At 40.0% G+C, this 22,410-nt stretch overlaps 1 protein-coding gene across 2 annotated transcripts in view; it reads left to right on the plus strand.

The window, feature by feature from the left end:
• The first annotated feature begins 853 nt into the window (after nt 1-853).
• Nucleotides 854-22,410, plus strand: part of LOC133648824 (gamma-aminobutyric acid receptor subunit alpha-6-like) — a 38,737-nt gene continuing 17,180 nt past the window's right edge. Inside the window, exons 1-7 of one of the 2 annotated variants that reach the window (XM_062045288.1) lie at nt 854-1,246; nt 1,325-1,443; nt 5,726-5,793; nt 7,992-8,212; nt 11,173-11,255; nt 17,054-17,197; nt 18,764-18,916. In XM_062045288.1, the coding sequence (XP_061901272.1) occupies nt 1,158-1,246; nt 1,325-1,443; nt 5,726-5,793; nt 7,992-8,212; nt 11,173-11,255; nt 17,054-17,197; nt 18,764-18,916 (877 nt within the window). In that variant the 5' untranslated portion in view covers nt 854-1,157. The remainder of the gene's footprint in view (nt 1,247-1,324; nt 1,444-5,725; nt 5,794-7,991; nt 8,213-11,172; nt 11,256-17,053; nt 17,198-18,763; nt 18,917-22,410) is intronic. The other variant, XM_062045289.1, reaches the window with a different exon arrangement.

Consider the following 22,410-nt stretch of genomic DNA (forward strand, 5'->3'; position numbering starts at 1 on the left):
CTCTTCCGGGACGCTACAATATACACCCCCCGCTGCCCCCTACCGCCCCCACCTCAACCCCGCCCACCTCAACCTCCTCATGCTCTCTCAGGGAGAGCATGTCTCAAATTCCAAGCTGCTGTTTTGAGGCATGTTAAAAAAAATAATGCAGTTTGTGACTTCAATAATAAATATGGCAGTGCCATGTTGGCTTTTTTTCCCCATAACTTGAGTTGATTTATTTTGGAAAACCTTGTTACATTGTTTAATGCATCCAGCGGGGCATCACAACAAAATTAGGCATAATAATGTGTTAATTCCACGACTGTATGTATCGGAATCGGTAATTAAGAGTTGGACAATATCGGAATATCGGATATCGGCAAAAAAGCCATTATCGGACATCTCTAGTTAAAATAATACCCTTATTACCCACAAAATGGATTAATCTTCATTAAAATAACTCAACAATTTAACCCAACACTCACAACTCATAAACTGGGTTATCACAATAACCCAGCATTTTTTAGTGTGCATAATGGTGATAATGGTGAAAGCGTGATTATAATCGTACCGTCTATGACGGTTGCGTCCGTGGTTACAGCAGTGTACGGTAAGTCTCCTTCTCCACTTTCTCACACCTCTTTTCCTCCATCCTGCATCATCAATAGGGGGGGCATCGTCGTCATTATTTAGTTTGATCATATAAAAGTTGATTACTTTTCTCCCCACCAGCTATATGGAGTAAAAAGCAGCACAATGCTGGATGGAAGAAAGCGCCTTGTGTGAAATATGCAAGGCAGCAGGGGAGGTCACCCTGTCAGGAGCCAGCAAATGTTGAGTAGAGTTGAGAAGATGAGGAGGATGAGGAGGATGAGAGGATGAGGAGGATGACATCATGCTTCTCCACAAGGTGCTTGTCAGAGGTGTTTAAACGCTGTGTAGGACCACAGCAGGTGGGGATGCGAAGTGGATGAAGCAGCATCAGGACTATTGAATGTTGCAACTGGAGCGAGAAAATCCAAGCCGGAAGAGGTTTGGAGGTGAGGGTCTGCTCCGCGCGTATTTGGCGCGGTGGAGGAGAGCCTGCGGGAGAACTCGCGTCTCCTCTCTCGTCATTCCGAAGAGGCACCTGGAAGTGTTGCGATGTGAAGAGGCTTAAAGTATGGCATGCAAAGATGCGTCCTGCCAACAAGAAGGAGATGGTGGCAGCGATGCGTCCCGCTTGCGTTCTGGCTTTGGTCTACTTTTTCTCTTTGGCGACTTGGTGAGTCCCACATTGACCGTGGCGACCAAACTTCTTCTTTTTTTAAGTCTCTAAAGTGTACTGATTTTACATCTCCAGTGTAAAAAACACCAGCGGGCACACAAGGAAGGATGAAAGGATCTATCCGGAGAATTTTACGCGGATTTTAGACAGACTTCTTGACGGTTACGACAACAGGCTAAGACCGGGATTTGGAGGTACGTTGTCTTAATTTACAAATATATTTGAAAATGTATACATTTTCTTTTTTTTTTTTTTTTGAATAACCCCCAATTCACATTTCAAAAATATTTAACTTCGTTAGGTAAGCTAATTCGTTCACATATAAAAGCAACAAATATAACATTGGTCATTTAAGTACTTAAACGCACCATTTAGCTACTGCGCACGTCATTGAACTCAACATCCAGAGGAAAGACTTATTGTTTTTATTAGACGTTGGCACACTCGTGGGCATGAATGCCATTTTAAATAAATCTGCTGTTTATTTAATATGTTTGGAAGTTTGTGACGAAATCCCATCGTGGATTTCACCCCCATTAAATGCACGCAATGTAGGATGTATATGTACTGTACATATCCATTAGGGGTGTGGGAAAAAATCGATTCGAATTCGGATCGTAATTCTCACGTTGTGCGATTCAGAATCGATTCCCAGTTTTCTATTTTTATTTTTTTATTTATTTACTTTTTTTTTTTTTTTTTTCAAATTAATCAATCCAACAAAACAATACACAGCAATACCATACCAATGCAATCCAATTCCAAAACCAAACCCGACCCAGCAACACTCAGAACTGCAATAAACAGAGCAATTGAGAGGAGACACAAACACGACACAGAACAAACCAAAAGTAGTGAAACAAAAATGAATATTATCAACAACAGTATCAATATTAGTTACAATTTCAACATAGCAGTGATTAAAAATCCCTCATTGACATTATCATTACACATTTATATAATAAAATAAAAATGAACAATAGTGTCACAGTGGCTTACACTTGCATCGCATCTCATAAGCTTGACAACACACTGTGTCCAATATTTTCACAAAGATAAAATAAGTCATATTTTTGGTTCATTTAATAGTTAAAACAAATTTACATTATTGCAATCAGTTGATAAAACATTGTCTTTTACAATTATAAAAGCTTTTTACAAAAATCTACTACTCTGCTTGCATGTCAGCAGACTGGGGTAGATCCTGCTGAAATCCTATGTATTGAATGAATAGAGAATCGTTTTGAATCGGGAAAAAAATTGTTTTTGAATCGAGAATCGTGTTGAATTGAAAAAAAAAATCGATTTTGAATCGAATCGTACGGAGCCCCTAAAGGGACATGGGAATTTTTTTTTTTTTTAGACATGTATCTCATATACACATACATACATACACATATATATATATTATATATATACACATATAAATTATGTGGGTAGATATTTGTTCTAAAAAGGGTATTTCAACAAGTAAACAGTACAGTAGGTAGTTGATGTTGATATATGTAATGCACATAAGGGTATTCTAGTCAGATGCGCGTGTGTAAATATGCGATGTGTAAATATCAAAATATTACGTACGTCGTATCACTTTTTGTCAGGCAATATTACATTTAATGACAATTTTACATAAATGAATACATCCAAACACGTTGTACATATTTATTATTTGCAGGAAGAAATAACAGTTACAATTGTGTGTGTATTTTCCAAACAAGAAAGAAGTTTGATCACATCAACATCGGACTAACTGACACACTGCGCTTCGCTGCAGGTCCGCAAGCCACGCCCACCCCCCACTGCCACAGAAGAGGAAAACTGTCCTTTCCCGGGCATGATAAAGTCTTAAATAATGTCAAAAACGTAGCGTTACAATAACCAGGAAGATAAAGTGTTTGTCTCACACCTACTAATCAAGCATTCACATTTTGCCACAACACACACGGGGGAAAGTCCTAATTGGAAATACAGCCATATTAACTCCTAAACTGCCATTTTAACACACACCAAACCATCAGCACGCATCCAATGCTTTCTCGTGGCCACGAGAAACTTTTTATAAAAAAAAAAAAAAAAAAGAATTTAAATTTTTTTTTTTTTTTATTAAAAGTTTCTCGTGGCCACGAGAAAGTTTCTCGTGGCCACGAGATACATGTCTAAAAAAAAAAAAATCCCATGTCCTTTTAGGGGCTCCGTAGTATCGTGACCCCAAGAATCGATATTGAATCGAATCATGGGACACCCAAAGATTCACAGCCCTAATATCCATACTGTGAAACTAGCGTCATGGGATTTATATTTTTTAGTTCTAAACTATATTTGTATCTATTTCACTAATATCTATACTCAAGTTCGTGATAGTATTCTAATATTTAAATGAAAGCCTATTTTATGTTATACTTCTGTTTGGTTTTAATATGCACTATTGACTCAAACAATTGTATGGAATAAAAGGTGAAACAATATTAATTTGTAGATATTGTCTTGTATTGTTGTATTTGTGTATATTGTTCACAAATAACTTTGTTTAGGAAAATGCTCTATTTGGCCCAAATATTTTTTACGTAGTAGTGGCAATACTGGACCTGTATTTGCCTAACATGGCCTAACATGCATTATGGAAGTTTTATTGTAGCAAAATTATTTGCAAACGTATATCTCAACATGTGTGTGTGTAACTAAATTGGCGTGCGTGTGTAATAATGTGTGAGTCTGCATAATAATCTGAGTGTATTCAGATTCGCGCACGTGTGTTTTAAATTGTCTGTCTGACTGTCCCTAATCAGAAACTACTTACACGTGACTTTTGCGACACCTCTGTCGTGTAAGATTTGAGTGAGCGCATCCAGATGTGTGAGCGTGTAATAATACAACGTGTACGCACATTCAGAAGTGCATGCGTGTAATACAATCTGCGCGTATGTATCTATGATCCGTCAGAAGCAGGAAACCTTTATTGGCTGTCGTTTTTTTTTATATGTGACAGAGTTTTCTGTCTGTAAGTCCCCCTTGCCTTTCCTTATACTCTCCACTAGTTGGCGCCTTGCAGCCACTGATCATGTTATTCTGCGTTGAAGTCAACAACGATGGACCATGCTCAAACACTTGCTAAAAAAGCTGCCAAGCTTAAAGTTAAAGTCCAACACACACGAGGTGTGGTTAAATTAGCCTCTGCATTTGACCCATCCCCTTGTTCCACCCCCTGGGGAGCAGTGAGCAGCAGCGTGCGCCACGCTCAGGAATCATTTGGTGATTTAACCCCCAATTCTGACAAGCACAGTCTTTGGTATGACTCGTCCGGGGTTTGAACTCACGACCTACCGATCTCATGGCGGACACTCTAACCACTAGGCCACTGAGCAATTCACACTCAATTTAACCCTTTCTCGCTACATGCCGCACTTGACATTTTTCCCGCTTATATTTCCCATTCAATACTTGTATATTTTTTCATAATAATAATAAACTTTGGTTTCCGCAACTTGCCGTAGTTCGAGTAACTCTGATTGATTGATCCAAATATCCAATCCCAGACCAAGCCATCAATCCACTGCGCCTACATTTAACCAACCATGGAAGACACTACGCAATTCAAACCAATCAGATACAACATTAGGCGGGTCTTGGCGTCTCTCTTTTACGCACCTCAACTGTACGTTGTTTCTGATTAGTTTAAATTGCGCGGTGTCTTCCGTAGTTGGTTAAATGTAGGCATACCTCAGATACGCACACACAAATTGTATTACATGCACACGTTGTATTATACGCTCACAAATTGTACACGGCAGAAGTGACGCAAAAGTCACGTGTAAGTAGACAGCCTATCGAGGGTTCTTTCTGATTTGGGACAGATGGACAACTTAAAACACACGTATGCGGATCTGATTACACACACTCGGATTAATATACAGACACACACATTAGTACACATGCACGTCAATTTAATTACACACACACAGATTGAGATACACGTTTGTAAATAATTTTGCTACAATAATACTTCCATATAACATTGCCTAGCATGGGACATTTGCAGTATAGCCCCACTCCAATGTATATCCTGCTTTTTATGCCACGCAGAAGAAGAGCCTCCTAAGCTGGCACGTAATGTCAGTGTGGTTACATAATCACCAGACAAACACTTAATGCACAGTTTGAGTGCTAAAAGTGAGGATTTGTTTCTCATGCACAACAAAAAAAACCCCAGTTGTCACTGCTCTGTTTTTCTGCACAGCCACATCCGACTTCCAGAACTTTTAGTAACATAAGCTATTTGAAAGAACATGCTTACTGTCTGCATTCCTTCACTAGAGGGGAAACTAATCAAATGGGATGATGTTTTTAAAATATGGTCATAATGTATATGCTGCCGAGTGCGGGTGAGGTGAGCTGTTACTTGACCTATTAGATGTAAGGAAGATGTGTTCAGGACCGGTGTCTCATTTGAAGATGAACTGTGTTTCGTTGTCTCATCAGGACCCGTGACTGAGGTCAAGACAGACATTTATGTGACAAGTTTTGGGCCTGTCTCCGACGTTGAAATGGTACGCACTCCAGTTATTAGCGCATGAAAGGTTGTGTTTTTGCTCTTTTACACTGCTCAGAAAAGTAACGGGTACACATGATCTTCACAGTGAAACACCAAATGGAAAAGTTCTGTCAGTACACTTCAGTAAGTACACTAGGGTGTTGTCCTGGACTAAAAAGGTACATAGTCGTTAGGTTTTGGGCAAAGCCTTTCTTTTGTATGCTGGCATGTATGCTATCAAGAGCAACTAGCGGTGATTCCCCACAAATAAACCGATCTTTTTTTGCAGTAGGTCCTAAAAACAGCAAAGCGTTCCTACAGACTGTGATTTGTTTTTCTTCGAATTTCGTAACTCTGACAATAAATAGACAAAAATCTAATGTCCACTGCATACGATGCCGGAATATACAAAAATTAGATTGGCATTGAAGAGGAAGTGGCGTTAGTGCTGCAAAGGGTTCTGGGTATTTGTTCTGTTGTGTTTATGTTGTGTTACGGTGCGGATGTTCTTCCGAAATGTGTTTGTCATTCTTGTTTGGTGTGGATTCACAGTGTGGCGTATATTTCTAACAGTGTTAAAGTTGTTTATATGGCCACCCTCAGTGTAACCTGTATCGCTGTTGATCAAGTATGCGTTGCATTCATGTGTGTGTGCGTATAGAAGCCGCACATATCTTGTGACTGGGCCGGCACTTTGTTAGAATGGATGAAAAGCGGATGTGACGACAGTTCATAGAGGACGTTAAAGGCAGTGCCTTTAAGGCACGCCCCCAAGACTGTGGTCCGGGTGGACTACGAGATATAATGACTGATGAACACCTTCGTTCGATAATGAAGGTTGCCTCAGCTCAAAGCCTGAGCCCCGACATTAATGAACTAGCATCCAAGAAAAGATGGCAGGTATCTGGCTTGGGCACATCAGATTAGATCAGTGTGTTGCAAACTGAGCAGTTTAAAGTTCTGAATGGTTGGTTTATGCATTGTTATTTTATTTTAAAATTTATTAGCCTGTGGAAAAAGTTAATGTTGATATTTACCTCAGAAGGCTGCAAATAGAAAAGAGGCATTAAATTTTTATTTAAATTGTATTTGATATGCCATTGATATTTTTTAATTATTATTATTATTATTTGAAACTCGATTTTGCATGTCACTATAAAGTTATATAAGCCTTGCTTGTTCAATATTCAATGCAAAACTTGTTTAGGTCCCTATTAAAATGTTAATTTGTTCAACCTTGGCCCGCGGCTTTGTTCAGTTTAAAATTTTGGCCCACTCTGTATTTGAGTTTGACACCCCTGGACTAAAGTACAAGAAAATACCACACTTGTGTGCTTATTGGAGGACATTTAAATAAATAAGTAAAAGTGCCGCATGACTGCTTGTATCGGAGATTTTAGATACAAGCCAATATAATCCCATACTTGTGCTTTTGTTTATCGTATTGATATCCGATATCAATATCGAATCGGGACACCCTTGATTTTAATATGCCTCTCACAGTTATTAAACACATTTTAAATTGAGTTTTAGACATGAAGAAACAATTAGAGTATATAGTGTTTTACAAAACGTGCAGTTACACAACATCTTGTCTTGTCAAAGCATCTTCCTGCTGGTTTGACTTTCGAGACAGCACTCTCTGCTGGATTCATAGCTGCAGTACTCTTTTTTTCCACCTGCAGATTGCGTCATCAAACCATCTATCCATCCATCCATTTTCTACCGCTTGTCCCTCTCGGAGTCGCGGGGGGTGCTGGAGCCTATCCCAGCTGCACTTGGGTACACCCTGGACAAGTCGCCACCTCATCGCAGGGCCAACACAGATAGACGACATTCACACCCACATTCACACACTAGGGCCAATTTAGTAATTCTAGCATACTAATCAACCTATCCCCAGGTGCATGTCTTTGGAGGTGGGAGGAAGCCGGAATACCCGAAGGGAACCCACGCAGTCACGGGGAGAACATGCAAACTCAAACCATTCTCTATTTAGGCTACCATTAAAAAAGTAATAATGTACAACTTATGGCAAATAAATGACATGTGAGAATATGCAACTAAAGTAGACTTTTAACTACGATCTGGAATAGATCCGGGGTGCGTAATTGAGATATTTCCTTCATATTTCTGAGCAGTGTATTGTGAGTCTCAACCAACAACACATTGGAAATGTAGATTTTTAGTTGCCTTGTTTTTTTTTTTTTTTAGGAATATACGATGGATGTTTTCTTTCGGCAAACGTGGGTGGACCGAAGGTTGACGTACGAGGGTCCCATTGAGATTTTAAGGCTCAACAACTTGATGGTGACCAAAGTTTGGACACCAGACACTTTCTTCAGGAACGGCAAGAAGTCGGTGGCCCACAACATGACGGCGCCCAACAAACTGTTCCGCATCATGAAGAACGGCACCATTCTCTACACCATGAGGTGCTATGCCCATTGCCGTCGTAATCGATTACATTGGCAGGACTCGATAATGGGTTTCGTATTAAACAAGATCTCCAGAAGGGGAATCCATAATTCATAGCCTGCCAGAGTTTGCGTTTATTTCAGATGACAGCACAAGACAGACTTAGCTGAGCGGTCAGGCAAATTCCCTGTGAGATCAAGTCTGTACTTGGTGTAAACTATTTTGAGTCAACATTCAGTCAAAAACACTTCCATGAAATATATTTGAGTGCAGCTGCTAAATATTGATCGAAAAACAAGTCCTGAATGACGTTTTCAGGACTAGCAATTCAAGGATGAGGAGTCAACGGCATTTTTTTCTTTAAGTATTTGGGCTTCACTTAAATGAGCTAATTTCCCCATTGCAGTGTAAAAATGTTGATGTTTTTCCACATATATAACTTTTTAACAGTTGTCCAAACACTTAGAACTTTAATCCTGTCAAAAACCCCAAAAAGAAGAGCAATGAAGCAATGCAGTGCCACTGAGTTGGCGTCAGTGTGTAAGGTTGCAGTCAAAGTGTTGTAATCTTTCCCTGAATGTTCTGAACTCTTGTTTTAATGCTAGCATACTAATGAACATATTAAAAACAGTTTGTTATTCAGGTCACTAGCTCTGTAAGAGTACTTCACAAACAAAACATTTTTAAAGAAGCTATTAATGAACAATTCCTGACAATTGTCATTAGGTCTGGGGTTTGGCAAGGACTTCACTTGAGTCACGATACGAAACAGTGTTGCCATATAATTCGATATTGTAAATCATTGACTGACTCATTCAAAGGGCAGCTTAAAATACAAGTTGTTTGTATGTACACTAGACTTCAGTAATATTTCATTGGACAAAAAACAATGTCATTTAATTGATCCAATCCATTTATTGCAATTGTGCAATCCGGTTTTAGCCACATAAATGTAAAAAAATACCCTCTAACTGTCCACTTCTTGTACTGCCTTGCTCACCACCCCATTAGCGAGGTAGAAGTGCAGTGACACTTTGCTAAGTGTAGGTGCGGAGGTTGTCCTTGAGATACATTTAACTAAACGAAAAAAAAATGAAAATAGTAATTGTTAAAAATTGTTGTGACATATAGATTAGATAGATAGATAATATTGCCTTGTCCATATTTTTTCCCACCTCTACTTGTCACAATTATCACCTATTGATCAACTAATTGGTTAATTGCCCAATTCCACTAAAAATAATTTACATTTCAAACCAAAAAAAACACCCAGTGCGCCAGAAAAGCTCCAGGACTTTATGTTGATGGCATTTTCGGACCTAAAACCAGCATGTTTACAAGGATATCCTGCTACGTATGCTTTGTTCAGCGTGCGTTTCTTCAAAACATGCTCCAATTTGAGGCATTAGTGATGTATTTTACCTTTGTTACGTCAGCAGATATCTCCATATATGGTAGAGGTTTACCCAAGTGTGCCATTTTTATCCAGTTGTAGTTGATAAGTTCCTTATTTACACTATCGTCTTGTTGTGGTTCAGACTGGCTCGTACAAGCACATTCATCCTCCACTGTTGCCATTTCTAATAAAAAGTAGCGTATAGTTTTAACTTATATCTGTCAGTAGACTCCATATAAAAGCGCAAAAAACTACAACATGGACAACGAGGTGGAGACGCAGTTGAAGGGGGCTTGGACTGGATGAGGGTTTCTGCACGTAAATAAGACAAAAAACACAAAACAACTTAAAACGGCGCATTCTGAAGAGACAGTCAGAAAGTGTCTTGAAAATGGTCTGTAAAACAAAATCATGCAAAATTCTGACCTAAGAGCCACCATTACCATTACACAAGGAAATGTTTTAAATGTAGAACAAAAAAAGACACCCTTTTAAGATGCAAAGGAGCCCCCCCTAAAGTCTAACCCTTCCTCACCATCGTAGGGGTGGTGGCAATGTTGTAGTGTCGTAGCTATGCCGTTTGGAACTATGGTTCCTGGTAGGGCCACCTGTGGCGGACAGGTCGGGCACCCAGCGGTATTAGGGCCACATCCCGGCTAACAGGGCTCTGATTAAAACCCAGGAGACGTTAAGCCTCAGGAACCAGCGGTTTCTGGTCATCTGGCGACAAGCAAGGTCGGCGCCTTCGCAAATGGAGTGAGGATAACAACGTAGGTTTTGCGCATGTGTGACCGCCATTCCTTTGCGTGTGATGGACGCAACCCTTTCCCGACGTCGTGTGCAACCACTGAGCTTTGCTGCTCTCGATGTCGGCTGTTGACCTGCACTCCCGCATGTTTTACAAAATTGCTACGGTCTATGAGGAGGACTTCAAGCAGACAATCTTTCTGAGTCCTGTGCAGAAGTACCAATCGCTTAACAACAACACCAAAACCAACAGCAGCTAATAGAATGGAATCATCCCTTTTTAGCATTAAAGTATTATGTGGCTTAACGATCAAAAAAAGATTTTGAAAAGTGCCCTCTACCATCAACCAAAGAGTGCCTATGTCCTGTTGTTATTTATTAGTGAAATGACGGTGTTGTATGTGGGAGATAGTTGCTGTTGCAGTCCACCTCTGTTCAGGGATGGTCCATGGCGATGACTTCTGTTTTGTTTGATAAGCCGTTTTACTGCATGTTACAGGCACCATTTGGAAACAATTAAAGGTACGTAAATAAACATTTACTAACTATTTTGTACCGGTATTTACCTGCGGTTTATGGTCCGATGCGGCTAATGTAAGTGAACATATTTATTTTATCTCAAATTTGGTGGCCAGTCTGCCCCACAACAAGAGGAACTGATGACGCCCGCATGGATAAGAGGCGAAAGGTCTTCTATGACAAACTGCATATAAACACACACATGCGCACCAGTACACTAGCTTTCAACATAACAAGGTGGCAGAAGTCTTGGGTGTTATGTTCACGTTTCTAGTCCATCACTAACTGGTCTTCCTTTCTTCTGCCTGGCAACAGATTGACGATTAGTGCAGAATGTCCCATGAAGCTGGTGGACTTCCCCATGGACGGACATGCGTGCCCCCTCAAGTTCGGAAGCTGTAAGTGTAGTGCGAGTGTGTGTGTGTCTCAATCCCATTACTTCTCCCATTCTTGCACAATCATGGAGTCTTTACTGCAAAGCACAAAACTTGTACGGTGCTAAATCACCACAATTTCAGCACAGTGAACAATGAAAGCCCAACTCAGCGCCATTGTTTTGTGGCTGGCTGACTGGTCAGCAGAAATGCCTTATCTCAATTCAAGTAGCTACCCAAACAGACAAGCTCGTTCTTATCAGACGAAGGCAGCAGATTTGTGAGAGGATATCTGAGAGAGAGAGAGAGACAAGTCATGGAAATCAGGCCTTGCCTTTCCTCTTGGCCAATCTGCCGTCATTTACGCAGCACGGTGACATTGTAGAGGACATATTTTAGGTTATTGTCGTCCTGCTCTTCCTGGCGCTCACCTCCAGTCAGGAGAAAGTGACCCCTGATGTGATGTGGCCTCAAGCAAAGGAAAGGTCAGAATCCCTTCCTTTGCCTGAGGATAGCAAAGACCTATGCAGCTATTTTCCATAGATGGTTCATGTGTGTGTGTGTGTGTGTGTGTGTGTGTGTGTGTGTGTGTGTGTGTGTGTGTGTGTGTATGTGTGCTTACTTTCCCCTCGTTCTCCTCTGCCTTCACTTCCCCCTCTTCCTCCCTCTCTCTTTTCTGCTTCTCCATCTGGACTTGTGTGCACACTCCATGACACACCAGAGTCATTTCATTTTGGCAGCACAGTTGGTGTCCTGCTGGTGCTGAGTCCCATAGGGAGTGCGACGCAAAGACAGCTGTCATTTTGTGGCGCATCTACAGAGTGGCCAAAGCACTCTGGTGGCAAACTTTGGGACATTAAAACGCAATCTTAATAATATCCTTTTTGTCCCTAAACGCCGCCAGTCACACTGCTGCAGGATTTAATGGCAGCCTTTGTCAGATATGTTACTTACCTTGAAGTTATTCCAAAGTATTACAATCTTGTATTTATTGCAAGAGAACACATTTGAATACATTTAATCATAGAATGCACCCCAAAAAGGGACAAGCGGTAGAAAATGGATGGATGGATAATCATAGAATGCAAGTTGGATCCAATTATATTGCAGCACTGGCTTTTCACCTTGACAAGAATAGCCTCTCCCAAGTTTTTTTCATCAACATTAGGAGGAGATATTTGCAACCTTGAGTGAAGAAAAACTGTAGCAAATTTAGGTAACACTGTATAGACCCCCAAAGAACAGCTCCAGGAGGGGGTTTGAGCTTAAGATTGTCTGAATTGTATATTATTTTGTATTGATATCAGTTTGATATTAGCAAAAACAGGCATCAGATTGTAGTAAGCTAAGCTACAAGTAACTCTCGATTAAATGTAGCTAAGTTACAGGGGAAGCTATCCCCAGAGAATTGTAGCAAGCTACACTACAAGCTACACTTCAAAAGTAGTTTGCTACATCAAAACTATATTTAACGGTATTTATATCTATAGACCCACATGTATAATATCAAGGTTAATCTAACTGAGAGTGTACAAATGGACACAATAAGGGTCCATTACTATTAACTATCTGCCATTTAGCTGGGGACACCCTACCACTACCTCTAGGGGTCCCCGCAACCCACTGTATGTATTTATTTAGTTTGCCTTTTCTTTGACCCACCTCTATAGTGTTATTAATTTTTCTATCTACAGTAAAAACAGCATCTATCTATATCTTGACAAAAACAATGACTTGTATGTTGTTTGGGAACAGTTTGTAATGGTTATGTGCAGTAAAACTTTTCATGAACTCAACTCACCTTAATATCTGTTTCTTAGTGTGTTCCACATCTGAGATGAAGAGAGCAGTTGTGATTTTGGTTCACAATTACAAACTAAGATTTTGGGCATTGTTTTCTCTAAACGTATACATTTGTCTAAATATGGCCAAGGACACACGTTATTGTGGGTTTCCTGCACGTCATCTTCATCACTAAAGGAAGAGAATCCCTCCGCCATGTTCAACTATTGTTCTTTTTTTTTTTTCTCTGAGTTGTCAGCTTGAAGCGTCCCTCTGTCTCTGACTCCCTCATCATCATGTGACATGAGTGCATGACTGTTATGGTTTTGCTTACTAGTTTTCGATGACCCGCCTTACCTTGCCTCTGATTGGCCAATCCGTAATGTTTCGCCCTAAACTTAGCCAATTGTGACTCATCATACAAACACCAACCATTCATCATGGATTTTCTTCGTACAAATGGATGTTCTCATTCATCCAGGTCATTGTATTTTCAATATTTTTTCCGGCCTGGATTCACAGGCCATTTTCTCTCTTTGTAGTTTGTAGCTTTGATGTAAGCTACCTCGCTACATGGGTCGAACATGAACTAACCTACTGGAATATCTACTCATTAAAAAAGTAACTAAGCTACCGCCAAGCTACTGCAAAATGTAGTAACGCTACATAGCTTAGCTACATGTATATTGTTACTGCCCATCACTGCCTAAAGGTTTTCGTGTTCTATTAAGCTCAAGCTCAATATATATATATATATATATATATATATATATATATATATATATATATAAATGTGTATATAAAATGTATATATGTGTATATGTATGTGTGTGTATGTATTCAGTATATTTGTGTGTATGTGTATATGTAAATTTTTTATGTATATATATATATGTATTTATATATATGTATACGTGTATGTATGTATGTGTATATATATATACATACATACATACATATGTACATGTATATGTATATACATGCATATTAGGGCTGGGAATCTTTGGGTGTCCCACGATTCGATTCAGAATCGATTCTTGGGGTCACGATTCGATTCAAAATCGATTTTTTTTCAATTCAACACGATTTTTTTTTTTTTTTTAAATGAAAACAATACACAACAATACCATAATAATGCAATACAATTTCAAAACAAAACCCAATTTTGGAGTTCTGAACTTTTGATTTCTTGCAGTGTTAAGTGGTAATATTTCACATTTGTCCCAATTGACTTTATACCCTGATAAACAGCCATATTCAGTGATGACATTATTGATATAGTGTAGAGAGGAGTTAACATGTGACAGCGGTAGAGAATTATGTCGTCACAATACATCGATAGCTTATTATACTGAGAGCCAATTTTTATAACATGAATATTATTTTCACTTCTTATTTTTGCAGCTAAGGGTTCAATAACCAAATTAAATAATAATACAGATGCAGGACATCCCTGTTTTACTCCTCTTTTTAACGAAAAAGGTTCTGAAATATGATTATTGGTTTTGACTGATGCCATGGGCCTTGTATAAAGCATCTTAATCCATTGTATAAAATTATCTCCAAATCCAAATTTACGTAATGTGCAAAACATAAATGAGCAGTTTATGCGGTCGAATGCCTTTTCCGCATCAACATACATACTGCTGTGGGATAAGGGGGACTTCTAGCATAGTAAATAGCATTAAACAATTTCCTTGTATTGTCTGAAGATTGTCGACCTTCCATGAAGCCAGTTTGGTCAGTATGAATTAATTTTCGTATTACATTTGATAATCGTGTGGGTAAGATTTTTGCCAAGATTCAAAAGGATTTTCTATTAATTCAATACATAGGATTTCAGCAGGATCTACCCCAGTCTGCTGACATGCAAGCAGAGTAGTAGATTTTTGTAAAAAGCTTTTATAATTGTAAAGGACAATGTTTTATCAACTGATTGCAATAATGTACATTTGTTTTAACTATTAAATGAACCAAAAATATGACTTATTTTATCTTTGTGAAAATATTGGACACAGTGTGTTGTCAAGCTTATGAGATGCGATGCAAGTGTAAGCCACTGTGACACTATTGTTCTTTTTTTTTTTTTTTTTTTATAAATGTCTAATGATAATGTCAATGAGGGATTTTTAATCACTGCTATGTTGAAATTGTAACTAATATTGATACTGTTGTTGATAATATTCATTTTTGTTTCACTACTTTTGGTTTGTTCTGTGTCGTGTTTGTGTCTCCTCTCAATTGCTCTGTTTATTGCAGTTCTGAGTGTTGCTGGGTCGGGTTTGGTTTTGGAATTGGATTGCATTGTTATGGTATTGCTGTGTATTGTTTTGTTGGATTGATTAATTAAAAAAATAAAATAAAATAAATAAATAAATATATATATATATATATATATAATTTTTTTTTTTTTAAATCGATTTTTAAAAAATGAAAAAAAATGAGAATCGATTCTGAATCGCACAACGTGAGAATCGCGATTCGAATTCGAATCGATTTTTCCCACACCCCTAATGCATATGTATATATATATATATATATATATATATATATACGTGTATATGTGTATATATACATGTATATGTATATATACATGTGTATATACATATTTGTATATTTATATATGTGTATATGTGTATATATATACACATGTGTATATACATATATGTATATATATGTACATATATACATATTTATGTATATACATTTATGTGTGTGTATATATGTGTGTATGTATCTGTGTATAGATAAACTATATACACACATATACATACATATACTGTTCATATATATACACATATACATATATGTACACATACATACTGTATATACATATACACAGATACATATCCATATACATATACATTCCTATACACAGGGGCGGTATAGCTCGGTTGGTAGAGTGGCCGTGTGTGTGTGTGCAGAAAACATCGCACAGGGCGATGTGATGCGTCTAGTGCAGTAGCCTTGGAGTAGTAGTACCTGTAGTTAGTGCATGCTGCATGCCGCTTTTGCTTGCTATGCTGCATGCTGCTTCTGCCTGATACTCATTGCTTTCAGCTAGTGCCGCCGGCTAGCCCTCTGTCTCAGAGGGCGAAAAGAGGAGCCGAGTGCATAAGCCTCCTCAGCCGGTACATAGCCTCTCCATTGTCAAGACTCGTACATGCCTCCTCGTGGCCACACACGGTAACTGGAACCTCGCGGTTCCAGGCTAAGTTGTACGGGATCTCGGAGCAGCAGGGGGCCCCAGAGACGGGGCATGCAGGCCCACCGGTGTGTGGACATGCCCTGGTGCCCAGTCAACCCCTGTCCCAGCTATGGGTAAATAACCCCAGCTATGGGCGAATAGTGAAAACCGCCTCAACGGTGGACCAGGCGGAAGATGGCGGCAGCGGAATGCACCACAACGGCTGGGAAGGCGGATGAAGGCTGCAGCAAAGACGGGTCCCCAGTCGTCTTGGTCTCCATGCCACTGGACCCTGGCCCGCTCAATGCCAAGGACTGTGTGGTGGCTGACCGTGCACCAGTCTCCCCACATTAAAAGATTCCACGCACAGGCGTCCTCCCTACGGAGGACAGTCATACTCGTTTCGAGTGACCGCCGACGACGACGACGAGAGTGGCCGTGCCATCAACTTGAGGGTTGCAGGTTCGATCCCTGCTTCCGCCATCCTAGTCACTGCCGTTGTGTCCTTGGGCAAGACACTTTACCCACCTGCTCTCAGTGCCACCCACACTGGTTTAAATGTAACTTAGATATTGGGGTTTCACTATGTAAAGCGCTTTGAGTCACTAGAGAAAAGCGCTATATAAATAGAATTCACTTCACTTCACTTCACTTCACATACATATATACATACTGTATGTATATGCATAAGTGTTATATGTATGTATGTATGTGTACATATATATATATATATATAAATGTGTGTGTGTGTATATGTATATGTATGTGTATGTATATAAATATGTGCGTGTGTGTGTGTGAATGTAGTGACTGTATTGTAAATGAGTAACTGGTGTTCCTTTGCTGCCCACAGATGCCTATCCCATAACTGAGATGATCTATACTTGGACTAAAGGGTCCGAGCACTCCGTAGAGGTACCTCCTGAATCCTCCAGCCTGGTTCAGTATGATCTCATCGGCCAGACGGTTTCCAGTGAAACCATTAAATCCATCACAGGTGAGACTTAGTCAGTCGTGCTCATCTGCTGTCTTTTCTTGGATGTACTATGTATGTCCAGCTGTCTGCCAGAATTAAATTTAAACCTCAGTTGTTTTTTTTTCCCACTGGCAATCCAAAAGGTGTGTTAGAAAAGTTCCAGGACATTTGTTGACGTTTACTGCGAATTCTTGCCACAAGTGCAGATTGTCAATAAGCGTGCTCACAAAGAGTTGGGGAGTTGTGCATCCAGGGCTGCCCCTGGCTAATTTGGCGCCTTTAGCAAAATTTTATTTGGAGGCCCTTGATTTCAAAATTATTTTTACACTTTTTATTCATGTGAAACAATGTCTATAATTTTTTAATCAAACCTAAATTTTATGTGATGCATGTTTTGTTGTAAAACAAATTAATGGCCGATAAATTGTGAATTTTGTTTGTACAAAATAACAAATTAAACATAAATAAAACATTAATTTTCAAACCTTCCTGAAATTAGTCCCAACAACTGAAGGGTTAGGAAGTACTATGACTTACTTGTTTTAATTTTTTAATTTTTTTTTACCAACAGTAACCCTAGCTTTTTTTCCCCAAAGTATCTACGCAATCCCAATTGTACTTATTTCAGTCCTGGAGGGGCCTGGGAAAGTCCCAATTGAATCCAAATGTTCCCACTGATAAATAAAGTGCCCAAAAAGTGGATCTGAAAGAGCTCTAGCCCTGTCCCCACCCTTGGAATCTTTCAGACTTTTTGGAGCGTCTGCACTTTTAGGGTCCTTCTGGATCTTTAGGGGTTAAGAGGGTCCTTTTTTGGGGTGAATTGGATATGTAAGTATTTTCCATAAGTCCATGGACTATCGCAAATACCAGTAAATAGGCCCCACTCCCTTTGAGGCCACTTGTGGTGAAAGAATGCCTCTAAAAGTCCCAGAGACCAAACCCGTCAGAGAAACATGTGTCCTTACTAGGAACCCAGTAAGACTGTCTTACAAAACCAGCACTAACGCTGTGCGTGAATGTCTAAGAAAACTTGACATTATATTCTTATCAGTGACGGAGCAGGAAGGGGCTATGAACAAGTTTGGGGTAGCATTTAATATGAGGCACCCTTTTATTCATTAATTGACATTTTATACGGAGCGCTTCACGCAAAACAGGGGCCCTACGCACAGTGCGAGGTCTGTGTATAAGTGTGTGGACCACATCAAGATGCGAGGAATGCCAGAAGAATCCTTTCAGGAGTGCATTAAGGCGTGGCAGAGAATGCTCAGTGCGTAGAAATCCAGGAGGATTACATGGAACTGGAAAACTTTTAAAGATATCTTAGGCGACACTAGTTCTGGAACTTTTCTGACATATTTTCCCAAATGAGCAAATATTTCAGAGATGACACCAGTGGCATAAAAAAAGCTTTCAGCACACATCAATACTCTAATAAAAAATCTAAATAACATTTTAGCAGCATCACATTGATGTGGCAGCTATTCTCTTGAGGGGAAATGCTTTAAAAGCATCAACTGTCCAATTTTTTTCCTGGGTGAAAAGTGTTTTGTGAAGATAACAAACTTATCTGTGTTGATCCTGCAGGTGAATATGTGGTCATGACCGTCTATTTCCACTTGAAGCGGAAAATGGGATACTTCATGATCCAGACGTACATCCCCTGCATAATGACAGTCATCCTGTCCCAAGTGTCCTTCTGGATAAATAAAGAGTCTGTCCCGGCACGCACAGTTTTCGGTATGTAGACCTCACTCATTGTGTGCAGGTCGTTCTGCTCGCTGTTCATCCGTTTGGAGTGCCTCCTCTTGCAGCGTAATTACAGATAATCGGAATAGCAGACATTACACATGGAGTCGAGGAAGATTCCTAGAACTCAGGCAGCTTCAGAGAAACAGCATTCACCGTCATGGTCGATAGAATTCACTGAATGCGTCCAGTGAGGCGTCAGGGTCACCAGTCACAACGTTTCCATGCACTAAATTAGTCTGATTTCTCAAATAGTTAGTTTTTTTGTATTTTCACACCTACGTGTCAAGTCCAAGTGTCCATGCACTTTCTCTATTGCGACTATTGGTCATACGCAGTGTGCCTCTCGTACACTGTGGGGCGCTTATTTCCTTTTAGGTTAATTTATTTATTTCCCGGTTGACCTATATGACGTCACACTAGGCGTCTGTGGCTTCTGACAAGTTAAGAGCCTAGCTATGTTGTGATGTCCGCTGTAATATTGACACAGATTAGAAATATTATGTCTCTAATGGCTATGATGACGTTAAATAGTAGACAGCATCAAGAAATGATCTTGGATTGCACTACGAACATGACGCTAATGCGAAGAATGTATCGGAGCGGGGGCAGGTCCGAAGTCAAGAAAGACAGACGGCAGAGAGTTTTTTCGAAGGAATTTTTGGACCGAGAATCATGAAAACAAAACTTTTGAATGTCTCTGAGTTTATTCATAAGGCAGCAAAGGCTCTCTGTGGATTGATGGAGGGAGTTTTAAATTTGAAGAAAAAGTCAGTTCGTGCCCCGACTGCATACTGTTCTAGATGAACTTGGTTGCTATTTTTCTGGACTATCTTGCATTCTCCTTGTAATTTGTAATACGTGCGTCAGTCTCTCTCATATCTCGTTTGGGAGTACGCATTAAGCCGGCATTCAACTTTTCCTTAGTTACCTTCTTAAATAAAACCCTGTTTCTTTTTTTCTATCATCGATGCACTTTAAAATGCAATCGCATAATCTAGGTGTGTTAGTCCGACTTTTCAAAAACCGAACACGATCGGATTAAGGGGTTTCCATGGGCTGGAGGAGGCTCAATTAGAGCCAAACTATTTGAGAAATCGGACTAATTTGGTGCATGGACACATACTGAGTGTTGCGCTTGTAATGCGAAAGCAAGACAACTTGAGCTATCTTTAACACACAAATGTGTGCGCCGTTTAATCACACAAGCAGTAGTTCTCTTGTACATACAGAGATTCCAAAATGGCAGTCACAACAAACCCCCACCTCTGGGTAAAACTCTGAGTCACTTAAAGGGACTGCACAAAATTACTCACTCTTAACTGCATATATGAATGTTAATCAAAAACAACAAAATGTGCACAATATCAATCAATCAAAGTTTACTTATATAGCACTTAATCACATACAGTATGTCTCAAAGGGCTGCACAAGCTACAACGACATCCTTGGCTCTGATCCCACATCAGGGCAAGAAAAAAACTCAACCCAATGGAAATAACGTGAAACCGTGGAGGGGACCGCAGATGAGGGGTCCCCCCCTTGGGTGACAGATGCAATGGATGCCGAGTGGATACGGTTAATAATGTGAGAGTCCAGTCCATAGTGGGGCCAGCAGGAGATCCTCTTGCAAGTAGACAAGTTGGGGAGCGTCACTGAAGCTGCCAGCCACTAGGGAGCTGCTCTGTTGTCCATAATACCACATGGGGTGAAGCGGTGGCAAAGGCATGGAGTGGGGGTGGGGGTATGTGTGCATATGGAGTCATGGTCCATGAGGTGTGTGTGAAGTCTGTAGGTCTTGGAGTTGTTCTGAAAGCGGTGTCAAGGGAACAGAGTTGATCTTTCCAGGTGTTGTTGACAGAATGGAGTTTGTTTCGTCTTCGCTGCATTGTCCTCGAGGGTAATCTTGAAGCACACGTTTGCCAAGTTGCAGCCAGGGAAAACAAGATTAGAATGGTTGTGTTTGAGAGTGAGAACAAATTGAAAACTTTTTTACCCTTAATTGTTTATTTTTGGTCCTCAAATTCATCCTGCAGGGCAGACAGTCTGATGGGGACGGCGTGGCGAAGTTGGTAGAGTGGCTGTGTCAGCAATCGGAGGGTTGCTGGTTACTGGGGTTCAATCCCCACCTTCTACCATCCTAGTCACGTCCGTTGTGTCCTTGGGCAAGACACTTCACCCTTGCTCCTGATGGCTGCTGGTTAGCGCCTTGCATAGCAGCTCCCGCCATCAGTGTGTGAATGTGTGTGTGAATGGGTGAATGTGGAAATACTGTCAAAGCGCTTTGAGTACCTTGAAGGTAGAAAAGCGCTATACAAGTATAACCCATTTATCATTTATCATTTATGTTATCCAAAATCACAAAAGTGAGTGTCCACAGATCTGCCCGCATCTTCCAATCATTTGTGGCAGCTTTGGGGTGCCTTGAAAGGATATCAGCACTTTTTCCAATTTGTCGATACAGGCCAACACTTACTCCAATCAGGAGATGTCCTGTTATCATGATTCCATATAGGTAGAAATCGTCAGTGTCCTTGACTGAAAGGGTCGCCAGGCACGCAGCACTCGCTTCTCCCAAGAGTCCGTTGGGTGTCGTCCAGCAACAACCGTTCCGAAAAGACAGACAGAGATCCTGAACCCGAGATCTTGTCAATTTTGTTGAGAGGAAAGTTGATCAATTCCATTATTTAGATTTGGAGAGCAGTGCAAAAAGAGGCAACAAGAAGGTTAGGACAAGACAAAACAAAAAAGCAAGCAGGGCAGACACGGAGAGGGGAAGGAGTTTGACTGTCTTTGCCAAGAGCCAAGAGAGAAATGACACAATCCATACAATACCATCTCTATCCTTTGACACAATGCCATCAGAAGAATCTGTAAGCTTGGAAGACATCATGAAGGGTACAAAAGTAACTAAAAAAGACGATACAGTGTTTTCTACCAGCAAGCGTATTCACAAAATGCTGTAACACAGAACGATGTAAGAAGGAACACCAAAACACGAAACACATCAACACAAAACGCCATAACCCACAATGCCATAACACAAAATACTGTAAAACATTGTAACAGGAAACGCCGTAACATAAAATGCCATAACACGATATGCTATAACAAGAAATGTAATGACACCAAACGCTGTGACACATTTTAACACGAAACGTTATAACATAAATCATCGTAATTCAACACAATAACAAAAATATGAAACACGAAACTCCATAACATTAAATGCTGTAACACATCGTGAAACAAACTGTGGTAAAAAAAAAATCCTAAAATGAAAGACAGTCCCTCAAAACGCCGCAACACATAATGCCATAACATGAAATGTTGTAACAAACTGTAACATGTAACATCGCAGCACAAAACGGGGAAACAAAAACCCTTGTTACATAAAAAGTCATTACACAAAACCCCGTAACATAAAAGGGTGTAACATGAAAGTGCGCAACATGAAAGGTGATAACACAAACTGTAACACCCAA

Source organism: Entelurus aequoreus, linkage group LG04 (assembly GCF_033978785.1).
Source record: "Entelurus aequoreus isolate RoL-2023_Sb linkage group LG04, RoL_Eaeq_v1.1, whole genome shotgun sequence".
In the NCBI taxonomy this organism is placed as follows: domain Eukaryota; kingdom Metazoa; phylum Chordata; class Actinopteri; order Syngnathiformes; family Syngnathidae; genus Entelurus; species Entelurus aequoreus.